This window comes from Anguilla anguilla, chromosome 11, assembly GCF_013347855.1.
Source record: "Anguilla anguilla isolate fAngAng1 chromosome 11, fAngAng1.pri, whole genome shotgun sequence".
NCBI lineage: Eukaryota > Metazoa > Chordata > Actinopteri > Anguilliformes > Anguillidae > Anguilla > Anguilla anguilla.
The window spans coordinates 5,521,231-5,548,500 of NC_049211.1; the positions used below are offsets into that span (position 1 = coordinate 5,521,231).

A 27,270-nucleotide genomic window follows, 5' to 3' on the forward strand; every position below is an offset into this window, starting at 1 on the left:
GAATTGTTCTGTGTACTGGAGACAGCTGCAGTTAGGCTCCTGAGAACAAATGCATTCATTGATCAATGACTGCAGTAGGCTACTGTAGGGGCTGGCCCACAGCCATTTTGGCCCAGTTAATTTGCTATGAACACACACGTTTCTGTGTCGTGGTGTCAACGCAGAAGGAGATTGAATGTACCGTTTTGTTGTCCTCAGTTCATAGATTCTTTCGCTTTACATCCTCCACACCACCCACCCACACACACAAACAAACGCGCGCAACTACACACACACACACAGATAAGTAAATGGTAAAATGGTAAATGGACTGCATTTATATAGCGCTTTTATCCAAAGCGCTTTACAATTGATGCCTCGCATAACACGCAAGTGGTTGCATGCTCAGTTACTGTAAGTGGTCCTACTCTGCAGCAGACAAGGTAAGTGGATATTAGTCAGTTAGTAACTATTCCACTAGCAAGTCAGCAAGCAGGCAAAAATAAAGACAGTTGTGTTTTAGTTTTTCATAAATTATACTGGTTTTTGTGGCATCAGTAGATAATTACATTTATCCTTGCGGTATGCTGATCTACCATTTGACATGTAAGTGTGTCTTCATGGTTTTTGTTGTTAAATATGTACATGTAAGGCCCACCACCACCCCTGTTCACTTCCAAGCTATTTTTCTGGCACCTTGTCATTTCAACAATCGTCATTTTTTTTCAATGCTTTGTAAAAAAAAAAAACTAAAAAAAAAACACTTTTATTTATAGAGGATATATTTATATGAAATGCTTGTCACGTGCGTGCAGTAGTGCAGTATGTAATGTGCAATGTAATGGTATGCATATCACATGTGCTCGGTAACCAATTTCAATATAATGATGTGTAGCATCGGTGAAGTATGATTTATGATTTATGATTTATGATTTAGAAAACAGACCTTGTTAGCATTAAGGCCTAACAGGACCATGAGAAGTCGCCATATGGCATCATATTAATATTTTGTGGGACTTGTGTGCTTGCAGAGGAAAGAGTGCTGAACTTGGTCTCAGAGGCCTAATGCCTGTTACTTTCAATGAGGCTGGACCTATGAAAAAATACAATTATGACCGATCATTTGAGCCTGGGTATGCCCCACCTGATATGATCATAATTGTAATCTGATCTTTTGTTGGTGATCTTGAGGTTTGTATTGTATCGAATATAATTTGGTAGCGTGCCCTTTGAGAAATAGTTCTCTATCTTTATAAATAAAAAATACCCATACACTTTGAAAGAAAAACATTTTTTACTGTTGATCATTTAAGAATACCCACAGGACTGACAATAGAAAAAAAAATGAATGGGGTAAAGTGATTCTCTTATGATAGGCTTTTTTTTTTTTTTTTTACTATTAAATGCTTAATATCAGTTATTGTATGAATAGAAAATATTTTTTTTGAAACGTCTTCCACATCAGTCATTATACAATTATTTGAAACAACAGGTGAACATACTTCTTATTTGATAAGAATTTGGTGCAGAACGCGCAGAGCACTAAAATGAAGTCAGGTGTCTCGAAGCGCCTTGTCCTCGGATCAGAAGTAAATCCTGGCAGCGGGAGGGAAAAGTGGAGCGGGGCAGAGGTCGCTCTCACAGGATCATGGTGACAGTCCTTTCAGCCATGTATCGTTTAATCCGCTCAGTGTTTTCCACCTCTCCTCACCGGGCCACTACCCGTCCCCTCCTCCCCCCCTCCCCCCCTCAGTGGGCCTGAACCCCCCAGGACTGATGCCTCAGCAGTGGGCCTGGACCCCCCAGGACTGACGCCTCAGCAGTGGGCCTGGACCCCCCAGGACTGACGCCTCAGCAGTGGGTCTGGACCCCCCAGGACTGACGCCTCAGCAGTGGGTCTGGACCCCCCAGGACTGACGCCTCAGCAGTGGGCCTGGACCCCCCAGGACTGATGCCTCAGCAGGGGGCCTGGACCCCCCAGGACTGATGCCTCAGCAGTGGGTCTGAACCCCCCAGGACTGATGCCTCAGCAGTGGGCCTGGACCCCCCAGGACTGATGCCTCAGCAGTGGGTCTGGACCCCCCAGGACTGATGCCTCAGCAGTGGGCCTGGACCCCCCAGGACTGATGCCTCAACAGTGGGCCTGGACCCCCCAGGACTGATGCCTCAGCAGGGTCAGGTAGTTGTGTCGGAGTGTCCGCAGCTCGGTGAGCCTCCCCAGCAGGCGGGCGAAGCGCTGGGGGTCGGCGGGGGGCCCCCGGGGGCCGCAGTGCAGGCCGCAGACCCTGGAGAGCAGGTCCAGGATTGGCTCCTGAGCGCTCTCCACGCTCGCGGCGTCGCGAAGGGGCGCTCCGTCTGACGGCGAGGGCGGCGGGTGAAGAGGTAGAGAGCAATCAGGTGGAGAGAGAGAGAGAGAGGTTGTTGAGGTTTTTTTTTAAATGTAATTATTGTGTTCATATCAGAGCCTTTTGGAAGCGATGTGTCGCTGTGTGCAATGCGTCCATCGGGGGGCGCTGTTTACCTGAACACAGCAGCAGCAGGTGAAGAGATAGAGAGCAATGAGGTGGAGAGAGGGAGAGAGCTCATTGAGGTGTCTAAATGTAATTATTGTGTTCATATCAGTGCCTTTTGGAAGCGATGTGTTGCTGTGTGCAATGAGTCCATCGGGGGGCGCTGTTTACCTGAACACAGCAGCAGCAGGTGAAGAGATAGAGAGCAATGAGGTGGAGAGTGGGAGAGAGCTCATTGAGGTGTCTAAATGTAATTATTGGGATGATACAGTATCAGAGCGTTTTGGAAGCGATGTGTGTTGCTGTGTGCAGTGCATCCATCAGGGGGCGCTGTTTACCTGAACACAGCACCGCGGTGGCGGTGAGAAGAGCATACTCTGCTTCTGTCACGCCGAGCACCGCCATGCTGTGGAAAAAGTTCATCACCGGTCCCAAGACATCTTCAGACGCTCCTACAGAGAGAGAGAGAGAGTAAGAGATAGAGAGAGCGGGAGAGAGAGAGAGAGAGAGTATGAGAGAGAGAGAGAGGGGGGGGGAGAGAGAGAGAGTATAAGAGAGAGGGGGGAGAGAGAGGGGGAGAGAGGGAGAGCAAGAGAGAAAGTGAGCAGGAGAGGGAGAGAGAGAGAGAGCGAGTGAGCAAGCGAGAGGGAGAGAGAACAAGAAAGAGAGTGAGTGAGTGAGAGAGGGAGAAAGAGAGAGAGGGCGAGTGAGCGAGCGAGAGAGAGAGGGAGAGAGAGAGGGCGAAAGGGCAAGAGAGAGAGATAGAACAAGAGAGTGAGAGAACGAGAGAGAGCACTGTGTTTACAGAACTCAGTTTCGGTCAGCTAGAATTACTTTCTTTTTTGCCCTTTTGATGAATGCACCAGGCCAAGGCTGTACGTGAAATGATGTCATCAGTTGAGGGCTGTGCAGTGCACTTGGCCAAAATGAAACAGAAAGGACACGAGAAGTCAAACTACAGATGTTCAAAATTAGCCACGGTTCACCGACTTGATGTATTTTTGCGCAATTTGAGCGGAATGGACGAATGCGATCAAAATTCAGCAATAAAACAAATATCACTGATGTAATGGAGTTGTACGGATTGAACAGGCGGATACCCAACAGTAAGATGGTGACTGAAACCTGAAAGGTAATCAATCGGAATTTTACAGCTACAAAGACAGTTTAATCAGTTTCATGTACCGTCTGAAGGTTAATGAGATTTCAAATTTAGACTCCTCCCACGTGTGGTGATTACAAATTGCTGAATAGCGTACCTGAATTTGTCATGATCTTCACATCACAGTCCTTCGAGTCTAGGCTCTTCATCCAGTGAAGAGGAGGGGGCTCCATACTCAGGGAATACAGTGCTGCGGAAGACAGTGATCACTGACAGGCTCTCTAATGCAGGCACACAAACTGCTTTACGAGTTTGAACACGCTGCTGTGTCAAATATATACTCCAATATATAGGAAAATATACTGCTGAAGAAAAGAGTACAAGGGTGAGAACCTTTCAAAAGGGAAGACTTAACATGAAAGTGGCCTTAAAGCAGGCCTTCCTGCTCTGCACGCAGTACCTGGATTGGCCTCCAGGCGTCCCTGGGCAAAGTGCTGTGCTGAGAGGAGGAACATGACTTCCACAGACGAGCTGGAGAGCAGCGATCGCTGATCGGCACAGTCCAGGAGATCGAACCCTGAAGGACGACACACACACACCATCAGGGCCACAGCTTTGGATTCTCAGGCCCGGGACAAAATGTATTTGGAGGGACCCTTCCCCCCCCCGCCCCCATATATTTTTTAACAAATTAAAAATGGTTACACCTTGGCCTAGGTCAAACTGTCCCAGTTGCCCCCTCCCACCCCCCCCTCCCAGTTTGTGGCCCTGCACATCGTATACCAGGAAAGCGGGTGAGGTGTACCTGTGGAACAACCGCCCCCTTGTTGGCGGGGAAGGAGGGAGGGTGGGGGGGGTGTCTCGTGCTGAAAGGGAGCTCACCTGGCACAGTCCTGGAGAACCTGTGCAGCGTCTGACAGTGAGGTGAGGCCATGTCCGTGAGCGCCTCCATCCCGACCCCCAGGCCCGGCCACTCCTGCATCTGGGGACCCACAGAGGGGCGGGGCGGCGGCAGTGTGGCATAAGGGTCAGGGAACTCGGCTCTTAACCGAAATATTGCAGGTTCAATTCCCAGGTAAGGCACTGCCATTCCATCATTGAGCAAGGCACTTAACCTGAGTAGCTTCAGTGTGTATACAGCCATATAAACGGTTAATATGTAAAAAATCTGAAAGTAGTGTAAGTCACTCTAGATAAGAGTATCTGCTAAATGCCTGAAATGTAAATGCATACAGCAGCCCTTTCGCTCAACTTATTTTGGCTGTGCTTCACATCAGTGCTTGAAGTGTGCCGGATTGTACCTCCACGCCATACTGGGGACCTCTGTGGTTTGCTCGTATGCGTACTGGCACCAGAGGCGTTTCTAGAGGCTGGCGGGGACGGGGGGCCCAGGCAGAAAATTTCATGGGGCCCTTCTGACCCACTTCCACTGTCATCATGGTTACTCAAAGATTTCTAAAACTCAGCCCTCAGCCCCGCCCCCCCCCCCCCCCCCCATGTTTGGGGCCCCAGGCAGTTCGCCCCTGACTGGCACTTTTTCTAGCGTCCGGCTACTTCTCATAAGCTCTGGATACATTTGTGCACCCGTGAGATTCTTTGATTGTAGTCCATAACAATTAATTCTATTCAGCCCACCCACTGACATGTCATATGAAGTTGACTACATTACCCAGGCTGCACCTTGATACCTCTCATAGTTCCAGGGCACTTGGACACTGTGCACAGGTACTGCTTGCAGTTGTCATTGGACATCCACCTGTGGCCTACCCTGCAATGTGAGGAGTCCTGGGTTCTGTAGCGACGATGGGCCTCGACGATCCTGTCCAGCACCTGCTGCTCTTCTGCCGATAAGCCTGCAGGCACCTGCGCACATACAGACATGTTGTACAGGTACGAGCACACCTGGACACAAAGACACCCTCATACAGACGGACTTGCACACTATTATGTAGCGGGTGTGGCTCGGCTAGTTTGCCAGTGAAGCAGAGTAAAGCGAACGGTCTCGTAGCAGGTTACCGTGACAGCACTCACTGGTGACACAACCCTCACAAAAACAAATCTCTAATTTGTTTTTTTACACGTACATACAGGTGGATTTACATGCAAATCTGAAGAAGACCAGCTGACTCCTGTGAGTGCAATTCTGAGAAGTGATATTTGAAAGCAGACCACAAAGTGACAGAGTACGCAGTGTTGAATATGTGACTGGTTCCCATTACATTGTACGTTCTGTAATTGGTTTGTGTTACAGTCTGTCATTGTTTTGGCATAGCGAGTTCAGACATGTGCAATAGGCATGTTTGTTTCTTGGATATGAAAAATGACAGTAAAAGTTTTGCTGCAGTTACCCTTGTTTCAGTCTCACTTTCCACCCAACACAGAGAACAGACATAGGCCTCCAGACGCCAGCCTGCACACCCAGACACACACACACAGTACTGGCGTGAGCCCGCTGCCAGCACACACACACACACAACACGATGCCCGCCCGGAGTGGAACAGGTGAGGGTACCTGGCCTGGCATCCTGCTGGTGGAGGAGACGCTCCTGCTCTCCATGCCCTCCTCCTCCTCGGGCTTCACTGAGCCCGCGGGCTGGCCCCTGTGCTTGGCGCTCTTCCTCAGCCTCTTGGACTGGCACTGCACCTCCGTCAGCAGGCCTGCGGGGGGGGGGGGGGCATCTATTAGTTCATTAACCTTCATTTATACAGGGTAGGTTGGCTGAGTGTGCACGCTCTTTTACAGCAATGCCCTGTGAAGTCCACCCCAGTAGCCTAACCTGCTTTGTCATTGGATTGCGGGAGGAAACCAGAGTACCCACAGGAAACCCACGTGCAAACATGCAAACTCCACACAGAAAGGGGGATTCGAACCCAGAAACCCTTGCTGTGCTGTGATGTGATAGTGCTGTATGGTCTATCAAGGGCCGTTCTACATCTAGATCAGGGCTCTGAAACTTCAGTCCCAGAGGGGACTGCAATCTCTGCAGGTTGTTCCTGATTTCCTCTCAGTCGGCAGCCAGTTTAGGCCCCAGTGACAATGTGCACAGGACTCACTCAGTGATTTAAACTAAGCACTTCAGTGCAAAAAAAAACACATAAAAAAAAAACAGCTGACACAGCAGCCCAGCAGGATTTCCAGTTTGAGATCCCCCCCTCCCCGATCTGGAACGAGGAACAGTGCGGTTTAACTGTGGTTTTCTCTCTTTTTATTTCTTTTTTCTTTTCTTTTTTGAAGCTGTCGTTTTCGGCGACGCTCACACTCGGCCAGCATGCCCACGGCTCGGCACTTCCGCAGCCGGCAGTCCTGGCACTTCCTGCGCATGTACATGTCCATCTCGCAGCCGCCGCCACTCTTGCAGCGGTACACCGCCTTCTTCGTCACGCTGCGCCGGAAGAACCCTGCGGGGGGGGTGGGGGGGGTAGGGGGGGGTGGGGGGGGTCGGGGGGGGGAGAGAGCGGGCGGGGCGTTAGGGGAGCGGCGAGGATGAAGATGATGGTGATGATGATGATGATGATGAGGATTCCGATTGTGATGGTTATTATGATGATGATTCTGATTGTGATGATGATGATGATTACATTACATTACATTTATTTGGCAGACGCTTTTATCCAAAGCGACGTACAAAAATGTATTTCATGGTCATAGACAACTACTAAACACAGGTTCAGTAAGGTACGGTACTTGTTTTGTACAGCTATTTCTGGCCAAGAACACAGTTCAGTTCACACAGTGAACACTATTCTGACCTAACCTCTGCCAAGCCAACTAGGCAGAAGAAAAAGCTGCAATATTAGGACAAAAAACATTATTATGAATAATGACGATGATTATTCCAATTATGATGATGATTAAGTTTACGATTATGATGATGATGATTATTATGATGACTATAATTATGATGTTAATGATGATGATGATGATGATGATGATGATGATGACGAGTGTAACGCACCTTTGCAGCCCTCGCAGGTGAGCGCGTTGTAGTGGTACCCCGAGGCCTTGTCGCCACACACCACGCACAGCTCGTCCTGCCCCCTCACCCGGCCCCCGGGCCCCAGCCGCGCCCGTTTCAGCAAGGGCAGCCCCCCGAAGCCCCCCCGCCCGTCCCCGGGGCCCTCCAGGCCCGGGTCGCAGGGCAGCTCGGGGCAGGGGGACCCGTAGGCGTAGGGCGGGTAGCAGGGCTGGGGCGAGGGCATGGGGAACTGCATGCCCACGGGGCTGTACTGCTGCTGCCCGTACGGCAGCCCCTGCAGCTCGGCGTCCTGGAAGGGGTAGCCCAGCGGGTCCGGCAGCACGTCTGCGCAGGGGAGAGGGAGGGGGGCGCGCCCGGGGGGGGCACGCGCACGGCCCGGTCAGAGAGTTCGCCGTGCAGTGTCGCCATTTCGCTAACGTCGCCGGGTCAGAGCTCAGGGTTCAGGGAACCAGTGTTGCAACAAACTCCAAAATGGAATTTTACATTGTTTTCCAAGATATAAATCAATCCATGATTTATTCATAGAATTGACTTATAGAACCCTTTATAGCACAGAATAGAATACAATACAATACAACAGAACAGAACAGAACAGAACAGAACAGAATAGAATAGAATAGAATAGAGCAGAAAAGAGCAGAACAGAACAGAATAGAATAGAATAGAATAGAATAGAATAGAATACAACAGAACAGAACAGAAAAGAAAAGAAAAGAAAAGAATAGAATAGAATAGAATAGAATAGAATAGAATAACTTTATTTTTCCCTGGGGGAACTTCAGGTTTTGGACTTTGAACTGTTGTCTTCCTACAGTACCCCGCCGCTCAGAACAGACTTTTTTTTCAGGACTGCTTTGCACTGGACAGAGCAGGAGCTCACGGCTAAGCTAACGCTAACCCTGACTACAGCTTTGCAGAGGAGGACGCTCTCAAATCCCGCATGGCAACAGCCAGGGAGAAGAGACGAAACGCTCACGTAAGACAGCCGTCCACGTACGCAGTGCTCGTCTAAACCATCTAAACCCTCCGACTCACACATTTTTAACGGTTTTAATATTTTTTTTTTTTATGAAGCCCCTGAGACGTAATAAAAAATAAAAAGGAAGAAAAAAGCAATTCCGAGCAAGACCTCTGGACTGAGGGAACAGGATGCAGCTGAGCGGAGACGGGGCTGCGTTTCAACTTTCATTATGTCGTTTCGGCGCACGATCTTTATGGCCGTCGATCTATTTATTTATTTTATTTATTTGCTTGTGTGAGCGTCGCTTGGACGCGCTCTCGGAATGCTGTGGGATGGCGGGGGGGGGGGGGGGGGGGCGGGGTGATGGGAATCGCAGGTTTCCGTCTCCGCAGAGGGAACACGTGCTGGGGGGGGGGGGGGTGGGGTGGGACGCCGCCGCCGCCGCTCGTCTGAAGAGCGCGCATGTGCGGATGGAAAGAGCGCCCGGCTGCGCTTTCCCAGCGCTCGCCGCCGCCGCCGTCGCCCCCGGAGACCGCTCTGTGTACGCCATGGGGTCCCCCGCGGCAACCGGTGGATCCGCCCCGACCTCGTCGCGCCCTGCCGGTTCAAACATTAACCGTAAAAACAAACGGTGGAAAACAGTCCGTCCCGACTCCTCTGTCCCGACCCCAGCCGAACGCATCTGTTTGGCAAAAGCCAGCGCGAATCCGTGATCTCACCCGTGGGTGCACCGCGAGTAAAAATTCTTTGTGCCGTCTCCAAGGTGGCTGCGATGAGCAGATGGAACCTCAGAGCTCTCTCTGTCCATTCACAAACGCCCCCTGCCCCCCCCCCCCGCTGCACTTCAGCACAGAGCTGACTGTGACACAGCTCTGAAGCAGCGAGAGCACCTCTGGACGGATACGCCGAACCGTTCCTCTGCGATCTGCAGATGCCCCCCCGCCGGGGGGGGAGGGGACCTCAGAGTAAGGCGAGACCGAAGAGCGATCGCAACTCTGCTTTCCCGCTCTCCGATCTCCGCATTCCCCGCGTTCCAGCGCACGCATCTCTCCACATCGCTCGCTCTCTCTCTCTCTCTCTCTCTCTCTCCCGCTCCAACTCCATCCTCCTACTTTTCCTCCATCCCTTCATAGCGCTATCGCTCGCCGTCGCACGCAACGTGCGCCTGTCCACCGCCACCCCCCCCTCAAACCCCCCCCCACCAAACCCCCCCCCCACCTTCTGCAGTCCTCTCCCCCCCGACCCCTTGTTTCATGCATCTCACTCCCCAGATGTTTCCTGTCCTGTTTCGGCTCCTCCCGTTCTCATGACGCGTGAAGCGGCCGCGGTAGCGTCTGTTTGTAAACTGCCGAAACGCTGTCTAAACACTCCTGCTCCCACTACCCACCCCCCGACCCCCCCCCCCAAAACAGCCAGCCTCCCAACATGGCCAATTAGTCCAGCCAGCACCACAGCCAGTGCGATAACTCCGTGGGGGGTAGAGGGGGGGGGAGCGGGCCGGTGGACACATCGTCAGCATAAACAACTTCCCCATCTAATGATGCGGCTCGGATCATTTCTAACGAAGGACAAGAGTCTACGATTTCACATGTAGAAGGCAGCAAGCAGAAGTTTGGTTTCACAGCAAGGAAAACTCAACGAGCAGAAACAGAAAAGGGTTTTGTAGTTTTGAGGAACTCATTCGTACAGGAACTGGAACTGAGGTTTCAGGGGAAAGAACTGCTTTTCCCATGTTTTAACACCCCCTATATTAGAACACATTGGTGTGAGTGTGAGGCATCTCAAAGTATAACCATAATAACGCCGCCATCTTCTCACCGTAATACTGCAGCGGTTCGGCCATGCCATACCCATCGGCCACTGACAGGTAGCCATTGGTCGCCATGCTCATCTCGGGCTCTGTCCACTCTCTCATCTCAGCAACCTGATTGGTCCACACTCGCTGGGCGCTGGGCGGGGCCTGCAAAGACACAGGAAACGATTGGTTGTGCTTGGCCTTTCATCCCAGTCCTGCGCTCCAGCTTGGACCTGAGCCTCAGAAGACCTCAATTTTTGTCTTTTCTAGTCCATTCTTAAACACGCTAGTTTAGAGGGGCGCTAGGTCACGGGGGTCAGCGCTGGACGCATCGCACCGTAGGGACCGTAGTGTCCGGTGCTCAGCCTGTCCCGGGTCTGTGGGAAACTCGAGGAACGGCGTGTGTGTGTATGTGTGTGTGTGTGTGTGTGTGTGAGAGAGAGAGAGAGACAGAGAGAGAGAGAGAGCCCGACCGTGTGAGAACGAGAGGAGACCTTCTGCCTCTCCCCGTCCAAAGCAGCTGGTCTGGCCGGGAGTTCAGAGAGGAGGCCTTCTGCCAAAAAAAGGAGAAGAAGCCCCCCCCCCCCTCCATGTCCCTGAAGGTCACCCCCAGGTGTGGGGGTCCCGTCCTCCGCAGCGCAGCTGGGACGTCAACAGGCCTCGGGGCGGACCTCACGCACCTGAGTCTGGTGCGGGAGAGCAGACGCCAAGCGGAATCTCAGCGCGCCAGAGCACCTCTCACCAGAGGATCTCTCCCAACGGACACACTGAACGCCCGTAGGAGTCTCGCTCTCTCAGTTCCCCTTTTTTTTATGTCTGTGTGGTTCTCACCAGCCCTCAGAGGTGGAAAGTGTAGGTTAGGTCAGAAAGTTAAAACGAGTCCTGCCCCTGTGTTCCCTCCTCCTGTGACCTCAGCCGGGGCCGATTTCACACATTAGTTCCACCTCCTGGCTGAAGAATTGAATTGTGCTAATTGCACCAATGCAACTGGTTGGAACAAAACACCGGGGGCGGACTCCTACTTTCTGAACCTGGATTTTCCACCTCTGCTTTAGTGCTTTCCATCACCTCTTTCTGCTCATTTCTGTTCCGTGAGCTCCCTGTCTGTCCTGTCTCCTTCCTCCTCCTCGTTTCTCTGCCCCCTGTCTGTCCTGTCTCCTTCCTCCTCGTTTCTCTGCCCCCTGTCTGTCCTGTCTCCTTCCTCCTCCTCATCTCTCTGTCCCCTGTCTGTCCTGTCTCCTTCCTCCTCGTCTCTCTGTCCTTGTGTGTCTGTTGTTTTCCCTGTCTGTCCTGTCTCCTTCCTCCTCCTCATCTCACTGCCCCCTGTCTGTCCTGTCTCCTTCCTCCTCGTCTCTCTCTGTCCTTGTGTGTCAGTTGTTTTCCCTGTCTGTCCTGTCTCCGTCCTCCACGTTTCTCTGTCCTTGTGTCTGTTGTTTTCCCTGTTTTCCCTGTCTGTCCTGTCTCCTTCCTCCTCCTCGTCTCTCTGTTCTTGTGTCTGTTGTTTTCCCAGTCTGTCCTGTCTCCTTCTTCCTCCTCCTCTCTCTCTCTGTCCTTGTGTGTCTGTTGTTTTCCCCTGGGTCTCATCTCTGGAGCTCCAGGGCTCTGTTTACTTTGACTCTTGTTTGCAGTCGCCGTGTTTGTCCCGCAGTTAATGTTTGACGTGGGGGCAGATTTAGGATTTCGGGAGGCTTGCCCCCCCACCCCCCCTCCCCCTCGCTGACCCGAGTGGACTGAGAGGCTGAATAGTGAACCGTGCTGGGCCATAAGCCCCGCCCCCTCCTCTCACCTCTGACATCACGTTTCTTACGACAGCACACAGACAGAAAAAGGGGCTGCCTTTGAAGAGTTTATCCTGGTGAGCGTCTGAGTGGCTTTATCTGTGCGTCTTCAAAAGGCCCTTCTCAGTGTCCCCCTAAACCACTATCATGTGTGATGAACCAGGGCTGGCACTTCATATCATTCGGCTACCTCAGGTGACCCATAGGACCAGCACAGTCGCGAGTCGACACCATTTTAATTGAGCTGGTTAGGCTATACAGCCTACAGTTCAGCAAACCAGTAAACCTGTGACATTCATGACATTTGGGTGCATGCACATACCCAGATTAGCATTTATTCCTTACCGGACATGAGGTCGAATATTGAACATATTGCAGTTCATATTGTTCATATTGTGTTCATATTGTGTTCATATTGTGTTCATAGAAATGTTTCTAACCTTATAACACTGACTAAAATCTGACTAAAATTGATGTGGAATGGAGGTTTTCCATACAAAACTCTATTTAGTCCAGGACTAAGATTAAGCTGTGTCTGTAAAACTAGCACATTATTCAACTTAGTGGCAGTTAAATTCCATTCCACAAAAATAGCATTACACCATTTTAAAGCAGGATTTCTCTGTATTTTACCCTGCTCATGTTTATACCTATGACTAATGATGCAAGGAAATAGTTGCTTAGGTCCGAACATGAGAGAAGGGGAAGAATAACAGGGTGTACTTGCACTTTAAAAAAAATAAAAAAACTGTTCTGACCAATGATCTTTATGATATTTTTCAATTTTTGGTATTTTTTACAGTTGATAAAAACTCTGTTTTTGGTTTTTTGTCAGTTTCCAATTCAGTTTTTTTTTTTACGAAACTTGGCATCTTTAGTTACATACAGACACATAAACTGGGCTTCACACCATAAGGTTAAATCACCATTGACAACCGCATGCAGCTTTGATAAAAAACAGCATTTCCTGTCATCTCGGTGACCTGACACACTGCACACACATACCAGAATGCCTCTTGATTTGTAGTTTCAGCGTAAAAATAGCAGGATTGCGGCGCCCGTGTTTTCCCGAGCCGCCGGAGAGCCGGGGTTTTGTGTTGTTGTTGTTTTTCCTGTCTTGAGCAATGTGTCACCGGGTGCTGGGCCACGTCCACACGCTTTAGAGAAAACGAGCCCTGGATCTTCACAAAACCGTAAATCACCAAATAAATAAAAAAACACAGAGTCCGTGCTGTACCTCTGTGAGCATCTGAGTGCTGGGCTTTCAGTCCAAAAAAACACGAAGAGGACATGGGAGAGGGCCTTGGCGTTAATTGGTTGGTTTTTTTTCTTCCCCCCCTGATGTGTATTGTGATGTGCCCCCACAGCAGTGACTGTGCGAAGGTGTCCCTCGGTCACGTGAGGAGGCTCTGCATTTTGTCCCTCGTGCGGATTGGGGACGAGGGTCATTCCCGAGATTTTCAGGAACAGCGGTTGCAATCGAGGGGGCAACAGCCCCCCCCCCCCACACTCTCAACATTCTCAGACCGTACCGTACCTGGGCCCATACCTTACTGCTGGGTGACAGCAGGCATTCCGTAAGTCTCTGTCACACACACACACACACACTCTTGCCGCCCCGTCCTTCGATCCAGATTTCGCTTTCAGCGGTTTACGCCGCATTCGCCAGCGGCCTGGCTCAGATAGCGCAGTGTTTACTGATTCAAACAGGAAACAGGCTCTCAGATTAGCGACCTTGCTAAAGGGGGGGGGGGGGGGGGGGGGGGGCTGGGTTAAAGTCCAGAGCCAAGAGAGGATGGGGGGCTGCTGCCGCTTAATTAATAGAAAGCATCAGGCCATCATTGAAGAATGTTCTGGAAGCACACTCAATGTCACCCACAGAGGGCTGGTAACACTGCAGTGAAATCGACATTATTTTATTGGCATTTACTGAAGAGGAAATGCAATCTGCGTTCAAACTTTCATCCCACCCCCCGATCTCATTAAAATGTTGATTCCGTGACACCTACGTCCTCCCTGGAAACTACCAGGAAAGACTGTCACTCTTTGTATTGCCAGGCTCCACTGACAAACAAAAAAAAAAAAAAGTGTTAATAATTATCCAATTGAAAAAAAATCCCCTCATTTTTTGCCCCAACCTTGGGCAAATGGTTCCTGTTTCAGTGATTTTTCAAAATCCTTTTTCAGATCCTGCCAGCTTCACTTATTGGCCCTTGATTGTTCAAATAACATATAACACTGTGTAACCAAACTTACTCATAGTGGTTAACCTCATACATTTTAAAGGAGCTCACAACAAAATTTTACAATATAACAGAGGGAAAAAAATATATAAACATTGACAACCAGAAAAAAGAGTAGTTATAACCCATCGACCTGCAAAAACCAGACCGGTTGAAATACAGCAGCAAGACAGAAATTTCGTAGCCGTTTATGAAGCTGCGCTGTATCATGGCCCGGCAGATACTCCACCGCCTTCACGTGCCTCAACAGACCCACGGCTCGCCTCACCAAACCGTCACCAAAACATTCCGAAACAAACCAACACCGACCCCAAACATTTAATCCTATCCTACATTTCGTTTCAGCTCAACGACGTCAACTCTCGCTTTTTGAAACGTGGAACGTGGCGACCCTTTCTTTTTTCGGCAAACCGTAAGAGAGGGTTTAACGCGGTGCAGAGCGGGGGTCTCCCTTCCAAGTGGACGGTTTCAGCGAAGGGGTTTGAAGACCCCCCCCCCCAATCCACAGGACCGCTCAGGAGAGCCCACGGGTCCGACGGCGCACCGCTGAAGGCAGGGGCAACAGAACACAGCCCTGGTTCTACCCCCCCCCCCCCCCCCGCACTGTCCCCGAGGTTCTGTTCCAAAGCCCGCTTAAGATCAGGAGAGCGACTCCAGCCCCGAACCGACCGCGGCGCAGAGCGAACTGCGTCTGACTCTCTGACCTCCCTCTGGAGCAGAACTCTGACCGACTCTGGGTGCGGATTAAAATAAAAGCCGTTCATACCCTCGGTCACGCGAAATGCAAAAAGAGACGCGTGTGTGTGTGTGCGTACTCACCGTGGTCTGTCGTCCGGAGTGTCCTCTTTTTCAGTGATCTCTTGATTTTCTCTCAAAAGTTGTGTCCCGTCTGCTCCCCCCCCCCCCTCCCACAACCCCCCACCCCCCCCGTCCCCCGCCCCCCGCCCACGAGCCTCTGCTCCCAATCCCTGAAGTTGACTGTAACCCAGCTTCTGACACCCTACACTCTCCAAACACAGGCATGCACACACACACACACACACACACACACGCACACGCACGCATATGCGCACACACACACACACACACACACACAACACGACGCTCTGTCACAAATGCACAGTATAAACAGCTCACACACACAAACACACACAAGACACTCACAAATGCAGTTTAAACAGCTCCCTCTCTCTCTCACACACACACACACACAAACACAAACACATACACACAAACACACACACATACACACACACACACACAAACACAAACACATACACACAAACACACACACATAGTACAAGCAGTACTTTAATTTGGACACAAGACACACAAAAGAACAACATTCTGCACACAACAAAATAGCGTATGCTAATGGGGCAGGGTGGGGCCGACGCTCTTAATTTGCACTGACGTTAATGGGAATCGGAGCGCCAGTTTAGCCCCGAAAACAAGTCGGAAAGGCACGGGGCTCCCTGACGGGGGACGGGCACGCACAGATAGACCCCTCCCGCGTCCCGCCCGTGTCCCCCGGGAGGGGAGGGGAGGGGGCCGGGTGCAACGGGACGGGGGGGGGAGCACGTTTTCGTTTTCCACTCCGCCTTTTGTTTTCACTCGAGTGTCAAAACACAGTTGGACGCGACACGCTGCGCGCCGCCTCCTCGCGTTCCCGGAGCAGTGCGACGGGACCTTTCCCGCGCGACCTCTGACCCTTGACAGCGGGGGGCGGGAGGGGGGAGCAGGGGGGGGGTGGGCTGTGCTTCCTGGAATTGACCGGCACGAGACCCTGCTCTGGTCTCCCTCAAAACCGCGGCTGCAAGCTCTCGCCAGAACACGATCAGTCAATATAGCGCCTTTCGCTTTCGCGGGGTTACGCGAAGCGCTGGCGCGGGGGGCCAGCGTTGCGAAACGGCCGTCGTCGTCGCTCGCACGCGTTCCGCTGACCCGGGAAAGCTGGGAAGTGTTCTCAGAGACAGCGCCTTTTTCATGACAAAGACGATCCCGAAGTCTCCGCTGGAACCTCATTAGTTTGTCTGACATTTTAATCCTCAGCGATAGGGACGCGATTAATGCGGTGGGCAGAGAGAGACGGGGGGGGGGATGAAAGAGGAGAGAAAGCAGGGATTGGAGGAAGAACGAGGATGGATGGATCGAAAGAGAGAGTGACAGAGAAACACAGATAGAGCGAGAGAGAGGGCTCATTAAGACATTCCCATCGGCCGCGTGTTTATAAACAGCCCCCCCACCCCCCCACCCCCCGTGATGGATGACAGCTTACTATCACTGCTTCTTCCTGCAAAGACCATCCCCCCACACACACCCCGGCACATGACCTGCGACTTGCCAGGAACACTGCCGCGTGTTTCACAACCGCGACGGCGGTGTCCTACCCTCCCCGCTGTCACTCCGGAAACACAGCCCCCCCCCACCCCCCACCTCACCCCAACCCCCACCCCCCCAACTCACATCAGCTCTCCACTGACCTCCATGTGAGAGGCTCACTCCCTCCCTCCCTCCCTCCCTCTCTCTCTCTCTCTCTCCATCTCCCTGGGTGGGCTCTCGCTCCTGTCACTCAAGGGCGAGGGGGGGACATTCCCAGGGTCAGATCTCAGCTGCGGTCTCTCCCGCTCTGGCCGCTAAGAAGCGATCACCCCGCTAATGAAGAAAAACAACATCGGCGACGCTTTTCCAGGAACGCCGAACACGGCGTCCGCCACTCCACCCCCACCCCCACCCCCCCACCCCCAGAGCGGGGGGGACCGGGATCAGGGGTGAGGTGTGGGAACGGAGCCGCGGAAGAGGAGGAGGAGGAGGAGGAGGAGATTTAGGCCTGGGAGGGAGTCAAAGGACGAGATTTAGGCCAGGGAAGAGAGAGCAGTGCCAGAGTGGAGACACAGGGCAGAGAGAGATTAAGCATCGGAAGGTGAAACACAGCAGGATCAGGAAAGGGAGTAGCTTAGCGTCCTAGCGCTTCACGAATTAACACTAATGAATGAGCAATTCCCTACAGAGGGGAACTTATCCCCGCTCTGCGACAAAGGGGAAAAAAAATAAAAATAAAAGAAAAAAGTTAATTATTGTGAGAGCTGCTGAGCGGTATTTTGAGCTGTACCGTTAAAAAAAAATGACACTGCAGTTTGATCCAGAAACATTTTTTTTAGTGGGCAACATGGCACATATTGAACTTTGAACAACAACACTGAAACATCATGATTAGAGCACAAGTACAGACTAGCCCAGAAGTTCAAACCCCCCCCCCTCCCAAAAAAAAGTTATTCAACCCAAATAAAAAGAAAAAATTCAACAAAAGATGTCTAAATCGGAAAAAAACGAAGGGGAAATCCACAAAGGAAAATCATTTTCTCAAGAACAAAAATTGTACAAAAATGACAGAAAGGCCACTGAATGTAAACTTTAAAATATGTCTAAAAATTCCACAAACTGATACACACAATAACGATCATTATTACAGCAATGAAAGTTACGGCTACAATATACCCGGCACCAATACAGTCAGTTATGTGTAGTCCCACCCCTCAGCTCAAGAACCCAAGGCAATGGTTTGACTAAAAAAAAACGCCCCCATATAGAAATGTCTGTCAATTAGAAAAAGAAAAAAACATGACACTACCAGAATGGCCAGAGATCTCACATTTGCCTCAAACAACCATCTGTCGTGCTGCAGCTAGTATTATAATTACCGAGCGTTGTGTTTCGATCTGATTGTGCGCATTCGTTATTCGAAAAATAAAAGTGAACGACTTTTACGCAAACAGAATAAGTTCCCTTTTAAACACAGAAGAGGTTACGAATACAGTTTTGTACGGTACAAACAAACACATCTCTCTCCCAAGTCTGTAATGGTGCATTGCTTATCAAACTTGAATTTTGTCCAACAAAGGTCAAAAAATTAAAAGAAAAATAAAATATAAATAAATGATATTAAAAAAAGAAATAAGAAGCTAACAGCCGTTATTATGATTTCTCTGTGGAGAGATGGGAATGTGGAATACTGACAACGGTTGTGTGTGCGTGTGCGTGACTGTTTCCCTTCCTGGCGTGCACGTTTCGCCAGGCGCCCGCGTCCGAGCGAGCGACCCGCAGATCCGTTCCAAAGCGCCCCGGGGTCGCAGTACATCAGTCCCCCAGCAGGGCGGTGGTCTCGTCCGGTCTCCCGTACTCCTGGGGTGGCTTGGAACGATACACCAGGAACTGCATGGAGATCTGGAGGTGGGGAGGGTTAAGGAAACTGTGTGTGTGTGTGTGGGGGGCGGGGGGGGGGGGGGTTGGTTAGGGGGAAGTGGAGACAGAACATAAACACCAGATCCATTGGTTACCGCGGCGACAGGGCCAGACATTCCGGGACTCGAGCACCCAGGTTAGGGGAAGGATACCACGAGGTCCAGGGTGAGGGTGCCCAAGCTCCCTATGAGCCAGGGCAAGTGGTGGATCACGTAGTTCCCCTCCGCCTGGCCGTACTCCGGGTTCTTCAGGAGCACGCTCAGACCGTACAGAGTGTTGCCCAGGATCACCAGGGCAAACAGGAAGTAGGACACGCCCTCCGTCGACTTCCTGATATACTGCAAACAAGGGAGAGAGAAAGGGATCTTGAAGGAAGCGCACGGACGGTGACGCTTCCACGACCGTGTCTTCGGTTAGCGTCGCTTTAGCGCCAGTGGCGTTTGCTACACGTTTCAGACGAAATGCACCTTTGAAATGCACGTTGGCTAAAAGCTTGCGCCAAATGGCAAATGGCAGCAGGCACTGTAACAAAGTCAAAATGGCAGTAAGGTGTTGCCCTTCCTGACTGAGGTCCATCTACAGCAGTCACCCCCCCATGCACAAGTTCTCCAGCTTCCCCAACCTCCCCCCCCCCGCCCACCTGCCCCCCCCCCCCCCCGCACTGTTCCAATCACGACTCACGTTAGTGTAAATCTGCGGCAGTCTGGAGGACAGGTAGAGCAGGGACGACAAGGATCCGATCGCGAAACCGATAATTTCCTTGGTCGTGAAGGTCTGTGAGCACACAGAAGGACACAGAAGAACAAAAAAAACACAGTTGTCACAGTTTTTTCGGGCCATTTTCTTACACTTCAATCCAAAACTGAAATAAAGCTGCAGGCATTCACCTGTACCAGGCCGTTGTCGTCTTCGAGGACAGACAGCAAAGAGCGACCTTTGAACTCCCGATGCGATACGTCCACCTGAGGCCCAGCCTCAGGCAGGGAAAGCAGTGAGGTAGCAGCTCCAGCCAGGTACAGCAAACCCACAGCGTTCAGAACGGAGTTACCTGCAGACAGAGAGGAGGGGTGTGGCTCACAGCATCGTCACTTTTCTGTCTGGCTTCTGCTTATAATACCAGAGAAAACATACGAATGTTACTCTGGCCAACCATTACCAGCACTTGACCGTCACCCACCACCACTTGCCCAGGGGCTTACAAATGTCATACATGGCAACTATCAATGGCATTGACAGAACCGTGTTTTTATTCTTAATTTATAAAAATGGATGGTTCCGGTCCTGAATGCTCATTGGTCAATATCAATACAATTATGTTATAATTAAGCAATAAGGCACAAGAGGCCGCACTATATTATGAATACAGTCACGGCTAAAGGGTGTTATTAGGCACGACGCGAAGCCGTGAATGTATTCACTATATGGCACGGCCTCAAGTGGCTTATTGCTTTTATAGAATGGCGGTAATATCATGAACGTTACAGCCGAATATAAAAGACACCAACATTCAACATGTGCAATCATATATTAATAAAGAAAAGATGTGTTCGATCATTCCTTGGACATGGAGCCTAGTCTATAACGTCAGGCTACCTTTTGTGTGATGAATTTAAGCAGAGGAAAGTTAACCAAGATAATATTAAATAACATTAGCGAGTTAGCTACAATGCTTGTTTACGCATTTTAACAAACTAATATCACTTCTAAATTTTACAGTAGGAAGGTTACATTACACACTCACATGCATGGTTATGCAAACTTGACATGTAGCCAACACCTTTCTAACTAGTCATTCACTCTAACTAGACTGCTGCTATAAAATTATTAAAAATTAGAAACAGCCCAACTAGCCAACTTCGTTTCGCATAACGTAGAAGTAGTTGTGCCAATAATGTTAGCAACTGCCAATGGTCCATTCTCTTGTTAAAGTTATGCAGTGGAATTATACACAGTAAGGTGAACAGGTGTGTCATGTCTTAGGTGTTACTATATCATCACATCTGGAACACCATATTGGCCAATCAGCATCCAGGACCGGTACTATCCATTCTAAAATCCCCAATATAGTAACAGCTATGATGTAACGCAATTAGCAGCTCAATAAGATCTCTCTCTGTTGAATGAGGTATGCGTTGTTAAGGTTGGAGTGTAAACCTACAGGACGATAGATCTCCAGGAATGAGGTTGGCCAGCCCTGTAGTCTGCTTTGTTTTTCAGTGCATGGCACTGTAACTCAGAGAGCAGTCAAATTTAAGAAACAAAAAATATTTCAGTCAAAGGGGATCTTATATGGGACCACTCATTTTAGGCTGAAATATGGGACTACCCAGCTAATACTTAAAACTCTAGCATACCCTTCCAGCTTGTAAAAAAAACCAAATAAACACGCTCCTCGTGGATATTTAAAATAATGCGTTGTTAATAAACTGAAAAGTACTTTTATTCTGGGGCCTGATTTAAATGGTAAATGGTAAATGGACTGCATTTATATAGCGCTTTTATCCAAAGCGCTTTACAATTGATGCCTCTCATTCACCAGAGCAGTTAGGGGTTAGGGTTTAGGTGTCTTGCTCAAGGACACTTCGACATGCCCAGGGCGGGGTTTGAACTGGCAACCCTCCGACTGCCAGACAATCGGCCTTACCTCCTGAGCAATGTCGCCCCATGATTTACTAAGGCCTTTAGCACCACGCAACACTAATAACACGACCGATGATTGGTGCAAAACAGACGCCATGACCATGAACGTTAGTCATGCTATTGATTTCGGGCGTGCTGATATGTTTTGCGCGTTCTAGCGGTTTGAGTAAATCAGACCCGTAGAGTTCAGTATTCAATGCCATGCCACTGCAGGTGAGCATACTGAAAGTCCGAAAGATTAAAGAGTACTTCATTGTCTCACCAGTAAGAATGTGAGATATACAACACAAAACCAGTGTTGGGGAGTAGTGAACTACACGCAATTGAACTAGTAGTTTAACTACATTTTGCAGTAGCTTGCTGGTAGTTCAACTACATTCATATTTGCATAGTGATTCAAGTAGTTAAATAACTTTTTTGCCATTTTTTGTGTAGCTAAGTACTGAAGCTACAAACAATTTTGGACCATAAAAGGAAAGGAATGATTTTTTATTTTACCATTGCTTCTCTACTGTAATTGAACCCCCTTTTACCAGTTACCTGGCTAACGGAGTAATCCTGCTTGGTGCAATACCCCCACCTGGACTCTAGTTTCTGGAAGGCAGGTGTCTGACTGATGGACATTGTATACAAAACCAAAGCTGACATTCCTTGCACTTTCCCATTAATAGTGGAGTATTTTATTTTTTTGGTTTATGTATGACCTGTGAACAAGTGGGCACTTTTTGCAATAAACTCAATTGAGTGGTTTTTTTTGCTGGCATATGACTTTTTTGTATTATATTTTGTTATAATTTCATATCACATGTACATTGTCAATTTGATCTTTTTTTTTTTTTTTTTTACAAAGTAGTTTGAACTACTTTTTCTAAGTAGCTTTAGTTAACCAAACTAGAGTTCTCCCTAGGATAGCTTTGCTGTAGTTCAACGTCTTCCAGTGTGAAGTAATTGGTAGCTTGCAAAGCTATGCTTTTAAAGTAGCTTCGCCAACACTGCACAAAACACATACAACACACAAGGATTTATAAAAAAAAAAAAATAAAAAAATAAAAAAAAAACACCCAGACTTACTGGTAGACGTCTTAGTCTTATTCTTTACAACGTAGTAAATGTACATTCCCAGCATCAGCAGGTCAGCCAGAACATAGTAAATGGCTGTGTAAGTCTGAGGAAGAGAGAGAGACAAGGGGCATCAGGGGGTTGTTGAGAAACCGAAGGCGAAAAGAAGCAGCAATGCTTCACATACAAGCATTCAACCTGTAGAGGGAAAACCAGAAAAAAAAGCACTTACAGTATCAACCCTCATCTGCAAACTTTATGTAACATATAATATGCATATGGCAAAATTTTCAAATATGCTATAATAAGGGTATAGAAGAAATTTGTAATTGCTATGATAGGGGTGTGGCAGAGGTTACGCTGCAGTGGGGGAAATGCATACCCCTGTGTGCCACAGTAAGGCCATGAAAAGTGTTCCTAAATCCTACAGTTGGATATTAGGATGATTCATATGCTACAGCAGGAGCACATATTCCCTTACCCGGCAGTAAGGGCATGGAACAAGGGCACACGATTGGAAGGACATGAATCAACTCAACATTTATTTTTTATTTTTTTAACTGAAGGATCGCACGCTACGTACCTGTAACGGTAGCTGGTCGGCTAAAGAGGAGCCCACAAGGTTGCAGGTGTCACCAGCCAACCACAGCAGGAGGAACCAAATGGACAGGGCGCTGTCCATGTTCCCCGTTTTGCATGAACTGTAGTACTGCCTGTGGGAGAACACATCGGGAGAACTCAACCAAACTTGTTTTGAGCGCTCACACAACTAATTTCTCCCTGAATCAAAAGCAGCTACATTCCTAAAAGAGTTAATTTAAAGGTTGCAACACAGGTTTCAGATTACAACAGTAAAAATTAAAACAGCTTCAAATGATTTTTTTTTCCTTACTATGTGACAATGAGTAATGAATACATTTGACATTCTCTCTCATCTGTCATTATTTTCCATTACTGACAGGCAGTGAAACATTAACTTTCAGAAGAAGAAAAAAAAACTCACGGGAGTGAAGACACCATGAAGCAGAGGATCGATACCAGGCCAAGAACAACACTGGCCATGTCCCGCGCGTCCTGGGCGCACTCTCCGAGACCGGTCCACACCCACTCCGACCCGTTCGGACACAACGAGCTGAAGTTCCCTTCTCCTCTCCATCCCAGGGACCCGCGCGACAACACTCCATGAGACCCCATCTTTACTACCTGCCAAAGAGGGGGGAAACCGTTCGCAATAGGCGGACGTGTTTTTCCAAATAATAGGCCTACTTTGTGCAACATTGTAAGGATTTTGCCAGGAATCAGTCAAGATGTTGTCATTTGCTGCTGCGTTGTGAAGCTGGCCATAACATCGAAATGTAACGCTGGGCTATTCTGTTGGGCAGATAAACATTAAACGTAACAATGTAAACATATTCTCCCCAGATGATGCTGTACGTAACGCTGATGTCAGAGTGCCTGAGAACGTTCACAGGCCTAATCTGTTTGACTGACCAAATGTTCCGACACTATAACCTTTCATGTAGTAATGATACATTAGATACGGGATACCGACAAGCAAACGATTCCTAGTCATGTGGTGATGTTGAAAAGCCGCGGTGCCTAAATAAAGAACTCACCGTCTTCTATAGCTACGATAGCATGAAAAAAGTCCTTTTGATCGTCGGAGCAAAGGTTTCTCCCATATGAAAACAACTACCAGACAAGCAACATTCCCGTGTCAACCTCACCGGTGCGTCGATGAACCGTAATTACCACTAAGCGAAACATACAATTAGATGTTCACGGACGTCTTGTGATCTTCTGTAGCTACTACCAAGTTAGCAGTAGCTATCTGAAAAACAAACCAGGGCGTTCCCGTTCTGTGGATAAGCCTCGCCCCTAGTGTATGATTGGAGTATGTCTACAATTAAACGGTTAGGGCGGTGAATAACACGGAAGTAGTCTCTTAAATGCAATAGGAACAGAATTGAGCTTCAACCACAACCTATCAGGGCTCAGTGGTTTCACTACAGAACTGCATTATAAACAACATTACTGACCTCATAACGTATTGTCTCCACCATCTAATAGTGAGAATCAGGAAAGTACCCAAGTATTGTCAAATAGGCTATCTAGTTATGATTACGCTCCTTACAATAAAAGTACTAAGTCCAAATGTTCTGTCAGCATTTGTGCAACCGAAATTAAGTTGTGAGCTTCCCTATATTCAAGTTAATATAGGCAACAAAATCGTCACCACAACCCGCATGGCAGCATTAGGCTACACAGGACAATACAAAAACTGAAAATACAACAGTGACTCTCCTCACTTCTTTACTTCCAAGGCCCCCTCTGATGCGCATAGGCACATAATTTACACGTTCCGAATTTTAACATGCCAGTGCAAACAGTCAACGTATTCACATAAAATGTTCACGTGCGCGCATCACTGTAACCCGCAAGCAATGCAAATTTCACGCGTAGCAGACGGAGAAACTGCACAAACAGCATTTAAAATTAAAACAAGTAGGCTACACTCTCACACGGAAGCCAGCCGCAAACAACCATATGAAGTTTCCCCAATGATCGGACGATCTATCGGAATATAATATCAACACTTTTCGATTCAACTAGGGAATGCTGCCAATATAAACAGGCATATCGTTATCTCGTTACTGACACTGTAATAAACAGCAGACTTTGATGTTTATTAGTATTCTTAATGCTAATGATCGACAACTTCTCTTTTCCACTGAAATTCTTCAATCTAAATGATACCGAAACTACCTCGAAAATCTCACCGTTTCACACAGACCCCGGCAAAAAACTCTTGACCCGTCGTGTTGTCTCTTGTAACACCGAACATCCACTACAACTGTCCAGGGGTAACCACTTCAGTCCTGTCGGAGACTAGCTAGAGAAATATTCCGTAGGCTAGCCTAGGCAAATCAGCTGACAGTTGTCACGTGATTGACAATACTGACGCAAAACTGTACACAATTTGCTGTCTAAGGCTTCTGCACCACCCATGACTCAAATCTCAGCCTTCGCTCCATCGTTAACGACCAAACAGCCTCAACTGCTGACAGCGATTATGCGATTACTGTCAGTTATTGCAGAAAATATGTCTGGGTCGGCTCAAAATCTCGGTCGGTAGGCTCTCAGAACCGCTCGCAATACACGACTTTTGTCTCCTCCTAAATTTTTCGTTTTTTTGTCCCCTTCTTTCCTTTGTCAGCACAAATGACCGCACAACAAAAAGTTGCTCTTCTTTCTCAGGCTCCATTTAGGTAAAGTCACATGAAAAGAAACAGTCACGTCTCGCGCGTGTTTTGGTGAGAAAACAGAGTATCAGGATCAGACGGTCTTAGTCGGGGATCACACCGCGTGAAAGATTTTGTAAGTTGTGATGACAAGAGAGCAGATTGTATTAAAGAATGTCGCGTAATGTGGTCGGTACCAGTGAATTGGGGATTTTGAAAGTCCTGTAGCGTGGGCCCGACTTTTTAGTCTGAAGAGTTCGCGAATGTAATGGTAGTCTGTGGTGAACACAGCTATTTTCGTCCATACGTCCTATCTTTAACGCCTGGTTACGTTCAAGATCCAAGACGTTTCCCTACGGCTGGCCTTTTCCACATCCTGCAGCAATATTTGACATGATTGCTTTTCCCAACTCGACGGTTCAATGCAGCACCACTTCCATTTTAACTGTTTGTTCCCAGATATCACCCGGATGCCGTCCGGAGTGGTTTATATCTTGGCAACGTACTTGTTATTCTGAACACTGCAGTAATTTCATGTTTGGTATCACCTGATTGAAGTTATCGTGCAGGTGAAGACATCAGGTAAACAATGGTTAGGGGTGAAAAGATCACCGGAAACAAAGGGTAAGGGGTTGTCTCCGACTGTTCTGCCGGTTCGACATTATTAAACACCTAAAAGCACGGCAATGCTAAATGTAAGACAGGCATGGAAATCGCTTCAATTAATATCACCTTTGATAAAGGCTATTTAGAGAAAGAGCTTGAAGAACAATGTTTATTTAAATGAATGGCCAAACATTGATGGGATTACTTTCCACTGCAGCCACTTGCTTTCTCAGTTTGGTTCCATTATTTACATCAAAAAAAAAAAAAAAATCAACAAACACATACAAATACCTGGCAGGTAATTTGTGTTAAATTTTATAGTACATCGAGATATTGGGAGATGGGAGGTTCAGATCTTTTATAAAGCATAGTTCACAACAGATTTACAAACATTGTCATAACTGAGAATAAAAAAAAGAGAAATAACCAGATATTAATTTAACTACCAAAACAACTTTCTTTAAAATCTGTACAAGCGGTTTCTTCTAGAGTAGGTAAGAGGATTTCCTTGGTGGAGGAAATGCAGTCCTTCCCAGTAAGTCTTCAACTCTTCACCATTTCCACAGTCCAGTATGCCCATTTCATGTTGTTTTATTGGTACTTTAAACAGAGGGGGGGGGGGGAAACATGGAATTAAATAATCTGTAAAACAACTGAATCCTGCACTGGATTATCTCAGTCCGATCAGATAGCGGAGGTGATGTGGGGGAGGGGGGAAGGGAGGGAGGTAGGGATGGGGGTGGTGGGGGGTGGGGGGGGGGTGGGGGGGAAGACAGACCATCTCTTTATACATCTCCATTTCCCCATTCTACCATTTCCCGCCGAAAACGTAGCGGGCTTCACTTGATGTGCAGGCGCTTGTCGTCCGTTTTTAACCGCTTGCGCCTCGGCTGCACAAAGTCGTCGTCCGAGTCCTCGGTGACCTCGTCGTCCTCCTCCTCCGGGGCCCGCCCCTCGGCCTGCCCCTCGGGCCGCACCTCGTCCCGCCCCTCGGCCTCGGGGGCGGGGGGGAAGTCTTGGTCCGGGTACAGCTCCTTCAGCCTCTCTTCGAAGTACAGGCTGACCGCCTTGCCCGCCTCGGCCACCTCCGAGTCAGCCTGGCAAACGAGGAGAGACAGGGATGGGGAAAGTGAGGG

General features: G+C 48.8%; 3 protein-coding genes across 10 annotated transcripts in view; all 3 read right to left on the reverse strand.

Moving 5' to 3' along the window:
* Positions 1-1,728: 1,728 nt before the first annotated feature.
* On the reverse strand, positions 1,729-15,267 carry nr1h5 (nuclear receptor subfamily 1, group H, member 5). 3 transcript variants are annotated; one of them, XM_035380678.1, is made up of 12 exons: positions 15,165-15,267; positions 10,348-10,489; positions 7,548-7,892; positions 6,850-6,990; positions 6,104-6,249; positions 5,359-5,454; positions 4,474-4,573; positions 4,052-4,168; positions 3,749-3,841; positions 2,828-2,941; positions 2,145-2,334; positions 1,729-2,109 (listed from the first exon to the last, which is right to left on the reverse strand). In XM_035380678.1, the coding sequence occupies exons 2-12, from the start codon at positions 10,442-10,444 to the stop codon at positions 2,076-2,078; spliced, it is 1,473 nt and encodes a 490-aa protein (XP_035236569.1). In that variant the 5' UTR covers positions 10,445-10,489; positions 15,165-15,267; the 3' UTR covers positions 1,729-2,075. The 3 variants fall into 3 exon arrangements, with proteins under 3 accessions (XP_035236569.1, XP_035236566.1, XP_035236568.1); XM_035380675.1 differs by having other exon boundaries at positions 1,729-2,334; XM_035380677.1 differs by lacking the exon at positions 15,165-15,267 and adding an exon at positions 13,108-13,368 and having other exon boundaries at positions 1,729-2,334.
* Positions 15,268-17,481: 2,214 nt separating this feature from the next.
* Positions 17,482-25,978, reverse strand: slc66a1 (solute carrier family 66 member 1). 3 transcript variants are annotated; one of them, XM_035381142.1, is made up of 8 exons: positions 25,726-25,978; positions 23,290-23,489; positions 22,870-22,999; positions 22,299-22,392; positions 19,475-19,635; positions 19,269-19,361; positions 18,740-18,925; positions 17,482-18,569 (listed from the first exon to the last, which is right to left on the reverse strand). In XM_035381142.1, the coding sequence occupies exons 1-8, from the start codon at positions 25,831-25,833 to the stop codon at positions 18,483-18,485; spliced, it is 1,059 nt and encodes a 352-aa protein (XP_035237033.1). In that variant the 5' UTR covers positions 25,834-25,978; the 3' UTR covers positions 17,482-18,482. The 3 variants fall into 3 exon arrangements, with proteins under 3 accessions (XP_035237033.1, XP_035237034.1, XP_035237035.1); XM_035381143.1 differs by lacking the exon at positions 25,726-25,978 and adding an exon at positions 25,067-25,607; XM_035381144.1 differs by lacking the exon at positions 25,726-25,978 and adding an exon at positions 23,903-24,519.
* Positions 25,979-26,289: 311 nt separating this feature from the next.
* The window catches only part of trim33 (tripartite motif containing 33), a 45,025-nt gene continuing 44,044 nt past the window's right edge, over positions 26,290-27,270 (reverse strand). For all 4 annotated transcript variants that reach the window (XM_035381140.1, XM_035381139.1, XM_035381137.1 and 1 more), the window contains one exon: positions 26,290-27,231. In XM_035381140.1, coding sequence (XP_035237031.1) covers positions 26,974-27,231 — 258 coding nt within the window. In that variant the 3' untranslated portion in view covers positions 26,290-26,973. The remainder of the gene's footprint in view (positions 27,232-27,270) is intronic.